The sequence below is a fragment of the Balaenoptera ricei genome, chromosome 3 (assembly GCF_028023285.1).
Source record: "Balaenoptera ricei isolate mBalRic1 chromosome 3, mBalRic1.hap2, whole genome shotgun sequence".
In the NCBI taxonomy this organism is placed as follows: domain Eukaryota; kingdom Metazoa; phylum Chordata; class Mammalia; order Artiodactyla; family Balaenopteridae; genus Balaenoptera; species Balaenoptera ricei.
The window spans coordinates 151596842-151614058 of record NC_082641.1 but is presented as its reverse complement, the minus strand read 5'-3'; the positions used below and the strand labels follow the sequence as shown (position 1 = coordinate 151614058).

General features: G+C 52.6%; 1 protein-coding gene across 1 annotated transcript in view; it reads right to left on the bottom strand.

Annotated features, from left to right (window-relative positions):
- Nucleotides 1-17217, bottom strand: part of ERGIC1 (endoplasmic reticulum-golgi intermediate compartment 1) — a 110070-nt gene that overhangs the window by 39282 nt on the left and 53571 nt on the right. The window contains exons 2-3 of the mRNA XM_059917683.1: nt 16611-16672; nt 8673-8745 (exon numbers count right to left, since the gene is read on the bottom strand). Of these exons, the coding sequence (XP_059773666.1) occupies nt 8673-8745; nt 16611-16672 (135 nt within the window). The remainder of the gene's footprint in view (nt 1-8672; nt 8746-16610; nt 16673-17217) is intronic.

The window sequence follows — 17217 nt, the reverse complement described above, 5'->3', positions numbered from 1 at the left end:
GTGCAGGTCAGAGATGGTGGTCTGGACCCAGAGTGGTGGGGATGGAGAGGAGGGAGGGATGCAGGTATGGTGTACGGAGCAGCCAGGACTCGCTGACGGACAGGGCACAGGGGCGGGTCGAGGGAGGCATGCAAGTAGACGGCCACGTTTCTTTCTGGAACCATTCACTGGGCTGGGGGCCTCTGGAAGAGGAGCAGGATCATTGGGGAGGGAAAGGTACCGAGTTCCATACGGCCGTGCCGAGCTCAAGGTCGCCGAGGAGCCGCTGAGTGGACACCAGATGGCTGTGGCTGAAGCTCACTTCTGATTCCCAGGTAAACTCCCCACGGGGAGAGGGCACCGATTCTCAAGGCCAGCCTAATGGGCAGCTACGGGGCAGTGCTTGAGGTGGCCGGGCTGTGGTTATTTTAAACATGAATCAGGCCCCGTGGGTCCTGTCCACAGGCTGTAAAATAAAGGACTGTCAGCTCTAAACAACTGGTCTCTAAGAGAGCCTTGTAAATGGCCACTTCTTTGGGAAAGAATGAGTCAGGCCGGGGCAAGGGCACTTCATTTTTACTAAGATCCTGTCTTTGTGCCCCTGGCTCCTAGTGTGATACAGCTGATGCTCAATTAACAAGAAAAGGTAGGCTCAAAAAGATACCTGGGGCTTCCCTGGTGGCGCAGTGGTTGAGAGTCTGCCTGCCAGTGCAGGGGACATGGGTTCAAGCCCTGGTCTGGGAGGATCCCACATGCCGCGGAGCAACTGGGCCCGTGCGCCACAACTACTGAGCCTCCGTGTCTGGAGCCTGTGCTCCGCAACGGGAGAGGCCGCGACAATGAGAGGCCCGCGCACCGCGATGAAGAGTGGCCCCCGCTTGCCGCAACTAGAGAAAGCCCTCGCAGAGGAACGAAGACCCAACACAGCCATAAATAAACAAATAAATAAATAAATTAAAAAATACACCATTATATTTAAAAAAAAAAAAAAAAAGATACCTGGAGCTTGTTTCCTCGTGGGGTCACAAGGATGTTTCCAGAGACAAGAGAGCAACAGACTCGGCTTAGCCTTCAGATCGCTGGGCCTCCAGGCCATTAAGCCAGGAAAGGCCCCAATCAGGCCTATATGCATTCATCTTATCCCTTCTGCTCCTGTGAAATGTCCTGATCCCTATTTTATTTATTTATTTATCTTGGCTGTGCCACGCGGCATGCGGGATCTTAGTTCCCTGACCAGGGATCAAACCCGTGCCCCCTGCACTGGAAGCATGGAGTCCTAACCACTGGACCACCAGGGAATTCCACTGATCCCCATTTTAGAACCAGGACACTGAGGCTCAGAGAAGGTGAGTCCCATCCCCAAGGTCACACAGCAAGAGCTGGCCAAGATGGAACCCCAACTCAGGTCTGCCTTCCACCAGGCTCTCCAGGGCTCACGCTGCCTCCCCTCCCTCTCGTTCTCAGCATCCAGGGTCAAAGGAGAAATTGAGCGGGGCCCTTGCCCTCTGAGGCCACAGGGTGTGAGAGAAGAGACAGGGGCCTGGGCTTGGCAGGCTCATAGCATTGGCCCATGTCAGAGATCAGGAAGAACAAATGAGCCAGTGGCAGAGGAGCGATGGGGACCACAGGAGGTTATGCTGGAGGAAAATCAAATTCTTCACAGCCAAATGCTCTTTCTTAAGCCTTCAGTGCCCAATTTCTACCCCTGCCTTAATTCGCAGCTCTGTAGGGTTGCTGAGTAATGAGATCACTGGGTGATTAACAGAACATCACGGAGAGAGAGCCCTCAGTTTCCCTTCCCAGCTGAGTGAGACTCTTCCTTGAAGCTACTCACCTTTCCTACCTGGGAGGCTGGGCCCCTGCACGTCACTGAGGGATTGTGGGATGATGTCATCCCCTGGCAATCCTCTGGAGGTGACCTCAACACAGAGTGAGGTGAATCCCAGGTGTGGCACCAAGGTGAGCTCACCCTCGAGGCCCCAGGAGGCCTCTCCCAGCCCACGGAACCCGGGCTCCCAGGGGCTGAAGTGCCGCCCCAGAGAAAGGGGCCGAAGTGCTGCGGAGGAGATGGAAAACTCACTGGCCTGCAGAGCTTGGGGCCAGTCTGGTTACGTAAGGCCAGGACTGGCTGCTCCCAGGCACCTTCTGGACGGGCTCCGGGCTGCAGGATAAACACGGTTCAATCACCTGTGCCGCCCGCCCCATGAGGTCAATACAGCTGCCTTCCACGTCCAAGGAAAATGTTCCAGGGCCCCTGGCCTCCTGCCACCCCATGCCAGCGCTGCAGGCCTGCCCTCAGCACCAGTCGCGGGAGCCTGCCAAGGCTAGTTAACGTTATTGGCTGAACTGATTTTAAAAGGCAAACAGAGGTTAGAAATCAGCCCACCTGGAGGGAAAATCAATGCTTTCTGTGGATTCACCACTGCTGTTTGGGGGCTCTTGTGGGCCTGACTCCTCCTGTCACCAGCATGGGTGATGAGAACCCGTGGGGCAGTGGCAGACAGATGTGGGCTCACCTCTTGGCTCTGCCACTTGGAAGCTGGGGGACCTGGGACTAGTTGCTTCGCCTCTCTGAGCCTCAGTTTCCCCAACTGTAAAACTGGGAAAGCTTTCTATTAAGTCTGAAGATAGGAAAGATCAATCTATGGTAATAAAAGTCAGAACAGTGGTGGTGGTGGTTCCTGACTTGGGAGGGGGCTCCAGGAAACCTCCCAGGAGGTGGAGACGTGTTGTCTTGACGGGGCGATGGTGACACGGGTGTGAACACAGGCAAGCATTCACCAAGCTTCACCTTTAACATTCGTGCACTTTGCCGTTTGTACATCATACACATACCTCACGAGAAAGAAGGAAAGGAAAAAAGGAAAGGGGGGAGGAAGAAAAGGAGAAAAAGAGGGCTAATGGTTCTCGCTACTTCACAGGGCTGTGTGAGGACTTGGCAGTAAAGCTGCAGGCTGTCCCGGGGCCAGGGGTGTGCACGTTATCATTTGTGTCTGAGGGCCTAGCACAGAGCACAGGCCCCTCTGGGTAAAGAGAATAAGGCGGCGTGTTGGATTTCCATGCTCTCAGGGTTCAAATCCTAGCTCTGCTACCCACTGGCTGGCTGACCTTCTACAAGGGGCTTTGCCTTCTTCACCAGCCTCAATTTCCCCAGATGTGAAATAGGGACAACCATAGACATAATCTTAGAAAAGAGCATGTGCCCAATGAATGCTCACTACTTTTATTGTTATTATGAACATCACAATGTTTACTGAGTTGATAATCACAGGCACAGAGACAGGATCTACCTCACAGCACTGTGGTGAGGATTAAACATGTGTGCAAGGCCCCTGGTATATTCTAAGGCCCACACAAAAGCTTGCCTTGCTTAGAACTAATCCAAGATGTCCCGGTTCTGAGCACCCAGCTGGAGCCAGGCACTATGCTGGGGCTTTTCACATATATCAGTACTATCTCATTTAAACAGCAAGCCAGCGTTTAATAGGAGTTACTGTTCTCTTTTCACAAGGATGAAACTGGGCTCAGAGGAAGGTAGAGAAAAGATTGACTAAGATCACACAGCCAGGAAGAGGAAGAGGCAGAGGCAGGATCGGACACTGGAGCCACTGATGCCCAGAGCCATGCTTTTTCCACCACATTCCACTGGGTGGGGCAGGATCAATGAAAGACCGAGAGGCAGGTGGTCCCCAAGCAGACCTGTGATGCAGGGGCCACCATCTTTCTGATAATCTGCAGATGCCCACCCTACCCCACCCATGGCCCTTGTGTCCCTCAAGCCTCCCTCTGTCATCTCTACCCACCACACCTCAGGAGCTGCAGCATCTGCCTCCTTCCCACCCGCAGCCCTGCCCCGGACGAGGGCTCCCTGAGCGGTAGCAGAGAGCTCGTGCTTACAACCTCTGTTTGGGGGGTGGGGCACATTCCAGGTGGGGGACGCCACACTGCGTCAGACTGCATGGGGGTCAGTAAGCAGTGGCCATGTAGGGAGAGAGGAAGAAAGGGACCAGGGAGGTTTGGGTGGGGGGAGAGTAGGTGGAATGTAACGGAGGGCCTTGAAATTCTAGGCTGAGGCGTGAGTCCAATGACATCTACAGAAAACAATTTTATTTGCTTTTAGAAGAGCACTTGAATACTTCGGATTCCTGCCCAAAGTCGCTGACCTCCATGCTTAATAATTTGATCTAATGGAAACTTACCCAGCAGTGAGGCTCGCAGTAAAGGGCTTGGGGTGGGAGTGGGAGGGCAGGGATGAGGTTATGCAAGCAAGCTCTCCGGGACCTTGAGTTTTAAATCTAGACCGTTCCAGGTGTAAGTAAGTGTACCTATTACCTACCAGGCAGATGTCCCCAAAGCATCTCTTTACAGCCACCTAGTCCTGCCCCCCCCCTTTCTCCAAAGCCATCACCCTGGGACCCTCAGCCCCTCTGCCTTGGGTCATCGCCCAGCCCCCTCACCAGGCCTTGGCCTCCAGGGTCACCCCGCCCCAAACCCATCTTTGCAAGAGGTGATCTTTCCGAGGCACGAACCCCATCCCATCACTCTATGCTCAGAAGCCTTCAGGCCTCCCATTGCTCCTCCACGTGATGACCATGGCTCTCTACCCAGCCCTGGCTCACAATCCAGGCCTCAGAGAGGGTAAGCTGGGCTCCTAGGGAGCCGTCGAGCTCCTCCTCCTGGCTAAGTTACTGGCCTACCCACTCTGGGCCTGCTACTAGAGCGTGTGAGGACACAGTTCAAGGTAACGTCCAAGTTCCAACTCGGTGGGCAATGGCTTCCTGCCTGTGAGGCCACCTCCCCCCAGAAGGGCGCATCCAAGTCTCCCAGTGAACTATTCTGACCAAAAAGCAGCAGCTGCCATGTCCGTGGGGCTCCAAAATGCTCTGGGCAGAAAAGGACGGGATATGGGGATCTGGGTACCAATTCTATGCTTTAGCATCAGACAGGCCTGGGTGTTTTTTTTTTTTTTTTTTCCCTCCTGGCCACTCCACACAGCATGTGGGATCTTAGTTCCCTGACCAGGGATCGAACCTGTGCCCCATGCAGTGGAAGTGCAGAGTCCTAACCACTGGACCGCCAGGGAAGCCCCAGGCCTGGGTTTGACTCTCGCGCTAACCACTTACCAACTGCACTGTGGTTTTAGCTTCCTGGTGCCTCAGTTTCCCCAGCTATAAAGTGAGACTAATGTCAACAGTAGTACTTGGCTCAAGGGGTTTTGTGACCTTTAAATAAGATGCGCATTGTAAAGTGCTAGCTTAGGTGGCTGGCATGTGGTTGCCTATTATAAATCACAACTGAAAAGTCTGAGTTGTATTAAGCTATAAATGATCAATGGAGAGTTCCAGTTACTACGTTTTCTTGTTATAAATCCTCATCAGGTTGATAATTAAGAGCAGCCGGAGCCTGGGCAGTCACAGGCTGGAATGTTCTGTGGCCACGTTCTCTGAGGAGCCGGACGCCGCTCCCCTACAGACACAGAGCCTCAGAGCACCCTGGGGGGGCCACTTTCCCAAGGATGATTAATGTCCAGGTTGAAGTCCAATCACCCGAACAGGTTTCCCCTCCCCGCCGGGCCGGGCCAGAATAGCCTCTTATGTCACTGATAACCACAGGCCAGCGTTAGAGCAATGTTGATCCAACCAGAGGTGACCTCATTTCCTTGGGTTACAATCTCATGGCGGGGGTGGGGAGGCCAACCCACTGTGGTCACAAAACTGCCAGGGAGGGCCAGCCACCCAGAAAAGGAAAAGAAGTGTGACCTGCGGTCCTTCCCAGATCAGCAGGGCTTCCCGGGGGTCGGAGAAGCTTCTGATAGAGGAAGGACTCCAAGGTGCAATCCTCTGTCCTCTGGATTTTCCTGTGGAGCCCTCGCCCGCGAGGACTCCCTTTGGGCAACTCTTGCACCTTGGTCACAAGGCCGCAGAGAGAAAGGAGGCATTAGGGTCACCGCATCATCGTGGATGGAGCCTCTGGCCCGGACAGGTCTCTCTTCTCACCCTCACTGCTCTGCCTCTCCCCAGCCCTCTCACTGCCGGTGGGGAAGTGCTTATTAGCCCAGGGCCAGACACAAGGCAAACACTGAATGAACGGCCCCTCGTGTTTTGATTCCCCTCATCTTTCTTCCTCCCCGGGGATGTGGTGGGACCAGCGTGTTCAGAATGCCCCCAGGAGCCGGGAAGAGGAAGTCCTGGAGAGGGAAAGGGGACAGAGCAGTGGGAACACACTGTGCTCTTGAGAAAGAAGTGAGTCCTGCCCTGGTAAATGGAGTGAGCTGTCCGGGCTTGCTCAAGTGCCCTGCACGCAGCAGCGGGGCTCCTGCTGCTGCAGTCACCAGCTCTGACGTCCAAATTTACCTGTTGGGGTGTTGCCAAGGCACTCTGCCTCATTATGGGCTAAGCTGACGATCGGCTGAATGAATTGCCTCTCAGAATGTCAGCTGGAGGTGAGGGAGGCCCCTTCTTAACTCAAGGCGGGGAGACAAAAAAATTAACACTCACAGAGTACTCATCACATGACAGGTGCTGAGTGGCCTTACAACCTTTTTCCTGTTAGACAGGGAAGAAATATGAAATGAATAAATGCCTGAAGGGATATGGATCTTAAAGTATATCAGGCACTATGTTAAGCACCTTTCAAGGTCAATAATCTTGTTAAAGCCTCACAAAATATCCCATACCTTCCCTATCTCCTACCCTGCTTTGTTTTTTCTTCAGAGCCCTTATCACTAATTGATACATTCCGTTGTGTTTGCTTGTGGACCATCTGTGTCCACCGCCTGCATTTTTGGCTTCTGTGAGCATGGAGTCACACGGTAGTAAATCGGACAGACCTGATGCCTGACTTCTGAGGGCTCAGGACCAAGGATGAGCACCATTAATCCATGGCAGTGTACAGAGCCTGGCCTGACTCGGGTCCACCTGCTCCGTATTCTACTCTCGCTGCTTGCTCACTTTGCTCTAGCCACACCAGCTCTCTGTCTTCACATACACCAGGTAATCCCTGCCTCAGGGCCTTTGCACTTGCTAGTGTCCCTGCCTGGAATAGGTAAAGCCTTGCACCTGGCACCTGGGATACGGTCAGGGCTCCCTCCTTGTTGCTGTCACCTGGGTACCGCTTCTCACCTGGCTCAGAACATGAGAGGCCTGCACAGAAGCCCCCCTCCCAGGGAATGGGGTGTGACCTGGAGAGACCAGCAGGTGCCTGGCACACAGTAGGTCCTTCATAATGCCAGCAGGTCTCAATTTCTGGCTGCTCTCCCTGCTTCCACCTCCAAATCATGATGGGATGACCCGTGAAATATCCAGTGGCCCAAAGGTGCACACTTGACTGGGACAGAGTCCAGGGGGAACAAAGCTCCTTGTCTGACCCCTGCCTGGTCAAGGAGTTATGTCTTGGGAAGCAGACAAGCTTCCCCAGACCTGGAAGGAAGCCTTGCCTCTGATGTACCCTCCCTTGTTTGGCCAGAAATACTGGGACCCAGAGAGGTTTGGCAACTTGCCACCTGTCACAGAGCAGGTGGTAACTGAGCAAGGACCTGGCCCTGGATCTCCCAAGGCCTTGTCCAGTGCTCTTTCCAACACTCCATGAGGCTCCTGGGGCTTTGGTGCCATCAGAGTTAAAAACAGGATCAGAGAGAGACGGAAGACAAACTCTCCCACATCAGAAGAGGGCGGGAAGCTATATTCAGAAACGAGTTGGGGTGGGGGAGGGGGCGGGGGGCAAGACAGTGGACAAGTCCCCTCACCTCTCTGAGCCTCAGTTTCCTCATCTATAAAGAGGGGACAACTACCTCCCAGGGCTGTTTGAGGATTAAGGCGGTAATGGTTACAGAGCAACAAGGACCATCTTGGGCTGAGCAGCTATGTTTTCAGTTTCCTATTGTCTTGTGGCTGACAGGAAACCAAGAAATTCCATGAGTGAAAAAGAAAATTCCAGTGTTGGACAGGGGAGTGGGTGGCCAGAGCCCAGCCCCGTGATGACTTTCTGGGTTATAAACATGGAAATGCAGAGGCTTGGAAGCCAGAGGTGAAGGCAGGAAGCTTCTGGGTCTAATTCATCTCAGAGGGGCATCTGATGAGGCTGTGACTGAATAATTCCAATGGCATTCGGTGTTACACAGGCCCCAGAGCATTTACTTGGTTATCTGAACTACAGATGATTCTAGGAACTGGGGATGGATTCACAGTGCGTCAACCCGCTGCCAGGAAGCCCATGCTGACTCCTCACCCAGTGTGGGCCTAGAACAGGGAAGGGGGCTTGGTTGAGGGGGCCAGGCTCCGATGTCAGAACCCCGCCCCCTCCACCGCCTCGGGTAGAAAGCTGCCCCCATTTTTCTCTGACTTCTTCCAGCTTTAACATCAAACGACCCTGTGATGACTCAGAGGGAAAAAAGCCCACTGGCCAAACACAGGGACGGCAAACATGAGCAAATGATTTCTGTTCATCTGCGGACCCGGGAGGTGCCTCCCTGACCCCAGAAGGGAACCAAAGTTTTCTCTTCAGCTTTAACAAAGCAATGTTGGTTTTCGCTCTGGCTTTAAAAACCTTTTAAGAAACAGAGGAGTGACTGATGCCACAGGCTTGGAAACAGGAGGTAGAAGGTTCGGAGGTTTCTCTCCGAGAAGCCCCTCTCTCTTCTCACCTGGGGTCCCCAGAAGCTCTGGAATGCCTCACCAGTGGGCGATGTAACTTACATTTCTGTCGTTATGAATCCGGTGAGCTCCGAGAGGAAGAGGAAGAGGATGAAGAGGCAGCAGCAGATAGAGACTGGAAGAAACAACACAGACACCCAGTTAAGGGTGGTGGGCACTGATGGAGGGAAGCCAGCCCCCCGACCCTGCCCTCAGAGAAAAGTTGCTTACAGGGAGGGGGACAGAGGCCCACAGACCCTCCCCAAAGCCCCTTCTTACTCTTGGCCTCAATGTGAAGCAGCCCCACTGTCAGAAAGGTAGACCACCTTTGGAACTGATCTGACCCTCCCGTGTGGACCTCCCCACCCCCCCATGCCCCCAAATAGGCAGATCCTCCAAGGGGCCAGCCCGCCTTCCCTCCATAACAGCATTCTCATGCAGAAGTCAGTCAGAAAATAAGGGCTGCAAATCGGTGGCCCACAGATGTGTTCTGTTTGGCTCGACTGATGCATATTTTAAAATTTGGAGTTGACATTGAACAATCCAGAGATTTCACATAAAAGTCCAGATTTCTGGCTGCTCCAGAACACTCAAGCCCTTGTTCCCACAGGGACTCTGAGCTCACCAGTTTGTTACAGGCCCCACCATCCCCTCCTGCCACCCAGATTCCAAGGCTGAGGCAGAGTGTCGGTTGCCCTCCATCATCACCTGCTGTGGTCCCATCAACATTGTGCCCGTGTCCCTAGCAGAGGCGAGAACATGAGGATACTCAGTGCTGTGCTTCAAAAGAAGGGACAGCTCTCTGTGGGAGTGAAGAGTTGGGGTCCTACAAGTCTGAAATGCAGAGAGAGCAGAATGGAGCTCCAGGGTCGGCCCACATCACTTGGATTTATCTCGCCTGCCTGGCCCTTGATGAGGTTGGATTTTGTGACCCTGGACTCGCTCCTTGGGTCAGGACATAACGAGTGCCCCAGGGGCTGGCCCTCAACTCATCTCCAGATACTCCCCCTACATCTAACCACCCAGCGACCTCGAGCCACGTGCTGTTTCCCAAATATGCTATGGCTCCTGTCTGGAATGTCCTTCCCCATCTTCCCTCCTCCTCCTTGGTCATCCTCTCTGCCTGGTGAACTCCTACTCATCCTTGCAGGTTGAGGCCCAACTCAAATGTCCCTTCTGGTGAGAAGCTCCCCCAACCCTCAGAGGTTGAGCTGGTCACTCTTTCCTCTGTGTTCCCTGCCTCTATCTGAACACCTTCCAAATGTTATCTGTGGCTCTCCCTTTCACTAGAGTGATAGATACCCTGGAAGGCAAAAACTCCACAGCTCCAGTGCTTGGCCTGGGGCTGGGCACACAGGAGGTAATAATAGGTTTCGTATAAGGCAGGGAGCCAGCCCCCAGAATACAGAATAAGGGCTGAGTGTGCCTCATCTGGGTTTATCATAGAGGCATGTCGTGGGCAATGGCTCACACAGTGTGGTCCCACTACTCACATGCTGTGTGTCCCTGGGTAAATTAACTTAACCTCTCTCTGCCTCAGTTTCCGCATCTGTAAAATGGCACCAGTAGTAGCACTTGCCTTATGGGGCTGCTTGAGAATTTCCACAACACAGAAACTGGACTTGAAATAACGCCTGGCAGGTAATAATGGCTCAAGCATTAGCTCATTATTAGGATTTTCATCAGGGAGACCTTGGAGGGTGTGGTGATTTGGGGAAGGTGATTTGGCCAGTGGGTTGACCCTCAGTTTCCCGCAAAGAAAAGTTCCCAGTACCACCTGCTGATTCGGCCACATTCTTGAGAGTCTGTACCTGGTTGGCTGAGCCGTCCTGACTGATGCTGAAACCAGGTTATTTGTCATCATCACCATCATTATTATTATCATCATCTATCTATGGCAAAATATACAGTCAAAGATACGTTCTGGGCTCCCCTGGTGGCAGAATGGTTAAGAATCCGCCTGCCAACGCAGGGGACACGGGTTCGAGCCCTGGTCTGGGAAGATCCCACATGCTGTGGAGCAACTAAGCCCGCACGCCACAACTACTGAAGCCCGCACGCCTAGAGCCCATGCTCCGCAACAAGAGAAGCCATTGCAGTGAGAAGCCCGCGCACCGCAACGAAGAGTAGCCCCCGCTCACTGCAACTAGAGAAAGCCCATGTGCAGCAACAAAGACCCAACTCAGCCAAAAATAAATAAAATAAATAAATAAAATAAATAAATTTATTTAAAAAAAAAACATTCTGAGGCAAGAAGGCAGAGAACAAGTGTTTGTGGGGCACCTACCACATGCCCTGCTTTGGGAGTGTTAACAGATACCTGTCACGTCACACTCCCGTGTGAAAGAGGGTATGAGTCCGTGTGAGGGTGTAGAAATGGAGGCTCAGAAAGAGGAAGAGAGTGGCCCAGGGACACACTGGGTGGCAGGTGGGGGGGGGGGTGGGGAGGGCAGGAACCTGAGCGGTCTAGAGCCAATGCCCTAAGAAAAGGAACCCCGAGATCTCAGACTCCAAGTGAAGGGCAGGACAGGGACATCCCCAGAGTCCCCACCAAGCCTCCAAAACCACACCCAGACATGGGGCATACTAGAATGACTCCCCATTTCTTCCAAACTTTGAAAAAGCTGTACAGGGCAGAGTTTAAGGGTTTTACTTTTTTTTGGAAGAAGTAATACATGCAAGTGATAAGAAAAATCATCAAGCTGTATAAAAAGGCAAACTGTGTGAGTCTCTTTCTCACTCCCGACCCACAGCCCCCTGCTCAGAGGTACCACCCTTACAGCCTGTGTCCTGCCATGGGTATACGAGTTTTTCATCTAATCAAATAACATAATGTACACATGCTTTCTCTCTTTTTTTAAAATTTAATTTTATTTATTTTTTTTGGCTACGTTGGGTCTTCGTGGCTGCGCATGGGCTTCTCACTCCAGTGGCTTCTCTTGTTGTGGAGCACGGGCTCTAGGCGCACGGGCTTCAGTAGTTGCGGCATGTGGGCTCAGTATTTGCGGTGCGTGGGCTCTAGGGCATGCGGGCTTCGGTAGTTGTGGCTCACAGGCTCCGTAGTTGTGGCTCGCGGGCTCCATAGTTGTGGCTCGCGGGCTCTAGAGCGCAGGCTCAGTAGTTGTGGCGCACGGGCTCAGTCGCTCCGCGGCATGTGGGATCTTCCTGGACCAGGGATCGAACCCGTGTCCCCTGCATTGGCAGGCGGATTCTTAACCACCATGCCACTAGGGAAGTCCCTGTACACATGCTTTCAATCGTGCTTTGCTCACTCAGCAATCTATGTCTAAGCAGGTCCCACATCAGTTTATACAGAGTGGCCATGTGGCTTGTTTGTTTTCATGGCATAGAAATTAATTTCAAATGTCTTCTCCAGCTGCTGAACAAATCCACTGCAGAAGACCAGCTGGCAATCCAAATTTCCCAGGCTCACATCCTTCCCCTTCTCACCTGCAAACTGCAGCTGTGATGCCTCCTGATAAAGAATCCCGCCAGGTGGGCAAAGCACCCTACTCACTTGAAATCTCACACCTTTTCTGACCCATGTTTCAGAGCCATTTTCACCCTTCCCACCCCACCTTCAAGCCCCAGCAACCCACAGGTTGCTGTAATGATGAACAGGCCCAAACTCGGGAGGTGTTTTTGAAGGTCAATGCTGACTTAGGCCAATCCAGGTTTTCTAGCTGCCTTCCTTGCTCCAAGCCTGCAAATGGGCCCCAAACTTCTGACTCTATGCAGATCAGTGTTTTTGAAGGTCAATGCTGACTTAGGCCAATCCAGGTTTTCTAGCTGCCTTCCTTGCTCCAAGCCTGCAATCAGGCCCCAAACTTCTGACTCTATGCAGATCAGAGGTGGGGGGATAGGGATGGGAAGGCCTCCTTCTGAAACCTGCCTGCGTTGTCCCAGGCTTGGACCTAGCAGCTGGATAAGTGCAGAGTCTGCTCAGCTGAATCCGAGTATCCAGCAGCCCATGCTGTGTGTCTGCTTCCCCTACCTGGTCCCCAGACTGGAAAGACAGAGACAATGTCTCAGCACCCCTGGGGCCTCAGGGTCTAGCATAGTGCCTGGCTCAGAGGAGGTATGAAATAAATATTTGTTGAGTGAGTGAATGAATGAATAAAAAAACATGAAGGCAGGTAGGAAGTATTTCCACCAGAAAGGCCTTATGATACTGAAGAGTTTTTCAATCCATGTTTGGGCAAGATGCTCAGGCTCTGTGACTCCAGACTTCTTCTGAAAGTGACTCAGGCACTGGACAGTAGGAATGTGACGCCAGGAGGATGCTCGCTAGTGGGAGATCCGGTGCAGCCAGCCAAGGGGACACCGGACCCAAGACCCAGACACCAGCAAGTCAAGGAATCTGTGTAAGGCCACACGAGCACTTCAGTGGAGAAGGCAAAATTCAAACCTCGACTCGTGAGTCTCCAGTGCCCTTGCTGGTTCCTTCACTTATTAATAGCGCTTACCATGACGTCATGAAATGGTGTGTTTCTGCATCTGCCTGCCTGCTCAGCCATGCACTCTTCAAGGACAAAGACCGAAACCCATTCATCAATTTGGTCCCAGGACGTGGCACACGACCTGGCCCCAGACCTGGCTGATAAATATTTGTTCACTAAATGGTAGCTAAGGGCTGGCTTCCCGTGCTCACGCCTTTCCTCTTGTGCAAGGGAACTTGCCCTCTCACACACTGTGCTTGAGACTACAAATCAAACCACGTCCCCGGAGGGCCACTTGGCAGTACCTTCTGCATTTCACAATGCACATGCCCTCTGACCTGGTAATTCCTCTTCTAGGAAAGTTACCTTACAGAAATAACCATACAAGGATACAAAAACATATGGACAAGGATGTCTATAATAGCAATAAGCTGGAATCAGAACGCCCATCCTCAGGAGGCTGGTTACATAAACCGTGGGTCGGCCAGATAATGGAAAGAAGCACATGGTGGCCGTTCACGCGCTGGAATGAAAGGTGTGCAGGATGTGTCAGTTAAAAAAGGGCAGGGAAGGACGGTGTGGCCAGTACGCTCCTGTCTGTGCTTAAAATGACGACACAGGTATTTCAAAGACTGAATATGTTTTTTAAAAATTCTAGAGGGATACAGACCTGATTGTTAAACATACTCGATAAGCGACAGGACTGCAGAGCCTGCAAAGAAGCGGCCTGAGCTGTTGGCGGTAGGAAGGGGATGGGAAGCCTCGTTGGAATTTTTGTGACCAGGTTCATAAACTAATTGAACGGGTAGATGAACGAGCCCTTTTCCTCTTATGTGCCCCGAGTACCTTTTCCGTGGGGATCAAGGCACAAAGCGTCACAGCTTCTGCGGTCACAGACCCTCACGGGCTGTGGGCTCCAAGAGGAGAGTGATAAGAAGAGGTGCACGGTCCAAGCACTGAGAGTTTGCCACGTACCCCATACTTGACAGGCGTGATCACACTGAACCCCCAGATCAGAAAACTGAGTCTCAGAAAGGTGAAGTGACGTGCTCAAGGTCACCCAGCTGCTAAATGGGAGAATGAACCCAGCTCTGCCAGACCTGAAGCTAGCAGGACATGAATCCTGCTGCCTGTTTCCCTTTGTAGGAATAAAATGTTTTTTACAAAAATTCTCTCCCTGGATTAGCAATTTAAAATGTCCACATCTCCAGGGATGTGGACATCCAGACTCAAGAAGGCATCTGCAGCTTGGACGACCTAAGCTAGAGGCAGAGCCAGCCGGGGTGCGGGGATCCCCAAGGTCATCCCCTGACCTGATAATGGCCTGCCCTGGGAAGCAGCAGTGGACTCCAATATGACTGCCCGGCCCCAGGGCCCTGCTCAGGGGACAGTCCATGGGGAGGGTCCCTCTCCCACACCAAGCACTGGAGAGGCCCACCTCCTGCAAGCTGTGAAACTTCAGACAAGTCACTTCACCTCTCTGAGTCCATTTTCTCATCTGGAAAATGTGGGTAGAGCCTTCCTGCTTGCAAAGTGCTTTTGGTTTGTTTTTATATTTTTTAAAATAAACTTTATTGTGGAATAATAATAGACGCAAAGATAGTACAGAGAGTTCCCATCCGCCCTTCGCCCAGCTTCCCCTTATGTTAACATCTTACATAACCCTGGTATGTTTGTCAAAATGAGGAAATTAACATTGTCCAATACTGTTAACTATGCTACAGACTTATTAGATCACTAATTTCTCCGCTAGTGCCTGTTTTCTGTTCTGGGACCAGACCTGGTATCCCATTTTGCATTTAGTCATCGTGTCTTTAGTCTCGAATCTGTGACAGTTCCTCAGTCTTTTCTTGGTTTTCAAGACCTTGCTACTTTCAAAGAGTCTTGGCCAGGTGTCCTGTAGAGGGTTCCCCAGGCTGGGGCTGTCTGCTGCTTTTCCATGATTACACTGGGTTGTGGTTTTGGGGGAAGATCTCACGGAGGTGAGGTGCCCTTCCCATCAAATCCCATGGCAGGCAGCAGGCATGTGACATCTACGTGACCTCTTCCTCACTGGTTGATGCTAACCTTTGTCACTCGGTGACGGGGCAGGCTCTGGATGTCTCCACCATAGTCACTACTTCCTTTCCATTCTCTCCTCTTTAATAGTGAGTCACTAGCCCACACTCCAGGAGAGGAGAGTTGAGCTGTACCTCTCAGAGGGGCATATATTCATGAATATTATTTGGAATTCCTCTATAAGGAGGGTTCATCCCTTCCCTCCCATTTATTTAGATCAGTATGGACTCCTGGACCTTTTTCTTAATTCTTTGGGTAACAAGCCAATAATGCCATTATTTATTGTGTTACTCAGATTGCCCTGTGTTGGTCTTTGCCCTCTTTCAGGCTGGCTCCTGTGGCCTGCTGACACACGCCCACCCCCCTTTCTTTTCCTCCGGGCACTTTTTTGCTTTCTGGCACAAGGTGTCCCAGGCTTATTTTGTACACTTCCTGCCCCAGCCCTGCAATCAGTCACTTCTCCCAGGAGCCCTGGGTCCTTTTAGTAGAAGACTGGCATTCAGAAACCAAAATCTGAGTGAGAGGATTATTTTTTTAAATGGATAGAAACATCCTTAGGTCAAAAACTCAAATAGTCTAAAAGGTGTGAAGAGAAAAGTCAGTCTCTCTCCAACCCGTGAGCCCCCGTTTCCCCTCCCAAGGACAGCTACTCTTTTTTTTTTTTTAACTTATTTATTTTTGGCTTCGTTGCTGACGTGGGCTTTCTCTAGTTGCGGTGAGCGGGGGCTACTCTTCGTTGCGGTGCACAGGCTTCTCATTGCGGTGGCTTCTCTTGTTGTGGAGCACGGTCTCTAGGCATGTGGGCTTCAGTAGTTGCGGCGCAGGGGCTTAGTTGCTCCGCGGCATGTGGGATCTTCCCAGACCAGGGATCAAACCCGTGTCCCCTCCACTGGCAGGCGGATTCTTAACCACTGCGCCACCAGGGAAGTCCCTGGGGCAGCTACTCTTTTTTTTTTAAATTAATTAATTAATTTATTTATTTTTGGCTGTGTTGGGCCTTCGTTTCTGTGCGAGGGCTTTCTCTAGTTGCGGCAAGCGGGGCCACTCTTCATCGCGGTGCGCGGGCCTCTCACTATTGTGGCCTCTCTTGTTGCGGAGCACAGACTCCAGACGCGCAGGCTCAGTAGTTGTGGCTCACGGGCCCAGTTGCTCCGCGGCATGTGGGATCTTCCCAGACCAGGGCTCGAACCCGTGTCCCCTGCATTGGCAGGCAGATTTTCAACCACTGCACCACCAGGGAAGTCCCTGGGGCAGCTACTCTTGATGACTGATTTCTGGTGTCTCCTTTCAGAAACAGGTGATGCTATACCTTCCAGGGTTACAGTGAGGACAGAGAAGAGCTGAGGGACTAGAGGCGGGGCCCAGCAAGACGCCCATCATTTCTTCCCTCCTCCTGTCTCTCTGTCTTCCCTCCCTGGCCCAGCATTTCTGCAGAGGGCGGGCAGGCACAGGTACGGGGGGTGGGGAGAGGGTCGGGAGCAACGGGGAGGAGGGGGCTACTCACTAATGGCCCCGGTGTACGTCGGCTGTGTGAGGTCCTTGGGCACCTTCCTGTAGATGTCAAACCTGCGGAGAGCAAAGGGGACGGGGTGAGGTGGGCGCAAAGGGCAGGTGTCAGGCAGCGGGGGGAATGGTGCTGGCTGGTGTGCCCCGCAGCCGCCATTCTTCCCCGAACCAGCTCCCCCAAGAGGCCTGAAGGACGTCCCCTGCCCCCCATGGGATCCTGGCTCCCACACCTCCCTTGTCGCACTGCCTCACTACTTATCAGCCCCTGAGACAGATGGCCTGGACCCCTCATCTGATTCTGGTTCTTGGTTGGTCTTGCCCCCAGCAGAATGTAAGCTCCATGAGGGCAGGGACCTTGTTAAGTGTTGTCCCCTGCCGCGTCCCCAGACCTTTGCTTGGGCCTGGGGCACAACAGGCCCCTAGTAAGCACTGGGGGAATGAACTGAACCTGAGCGTTGGCTTTGTCTGACGCCGAAGGGAACGGGCAAGCGCAGTCTTTCCTGAGTTCTCTGACGGCGCTGCATTCTTGCCTGGCGTCACCTCTCCGCCCCCTCTTCCCTTTCCTGTCTCTGCCTCCTCCTGTTTCCACTCCCCACTTCCCCAGC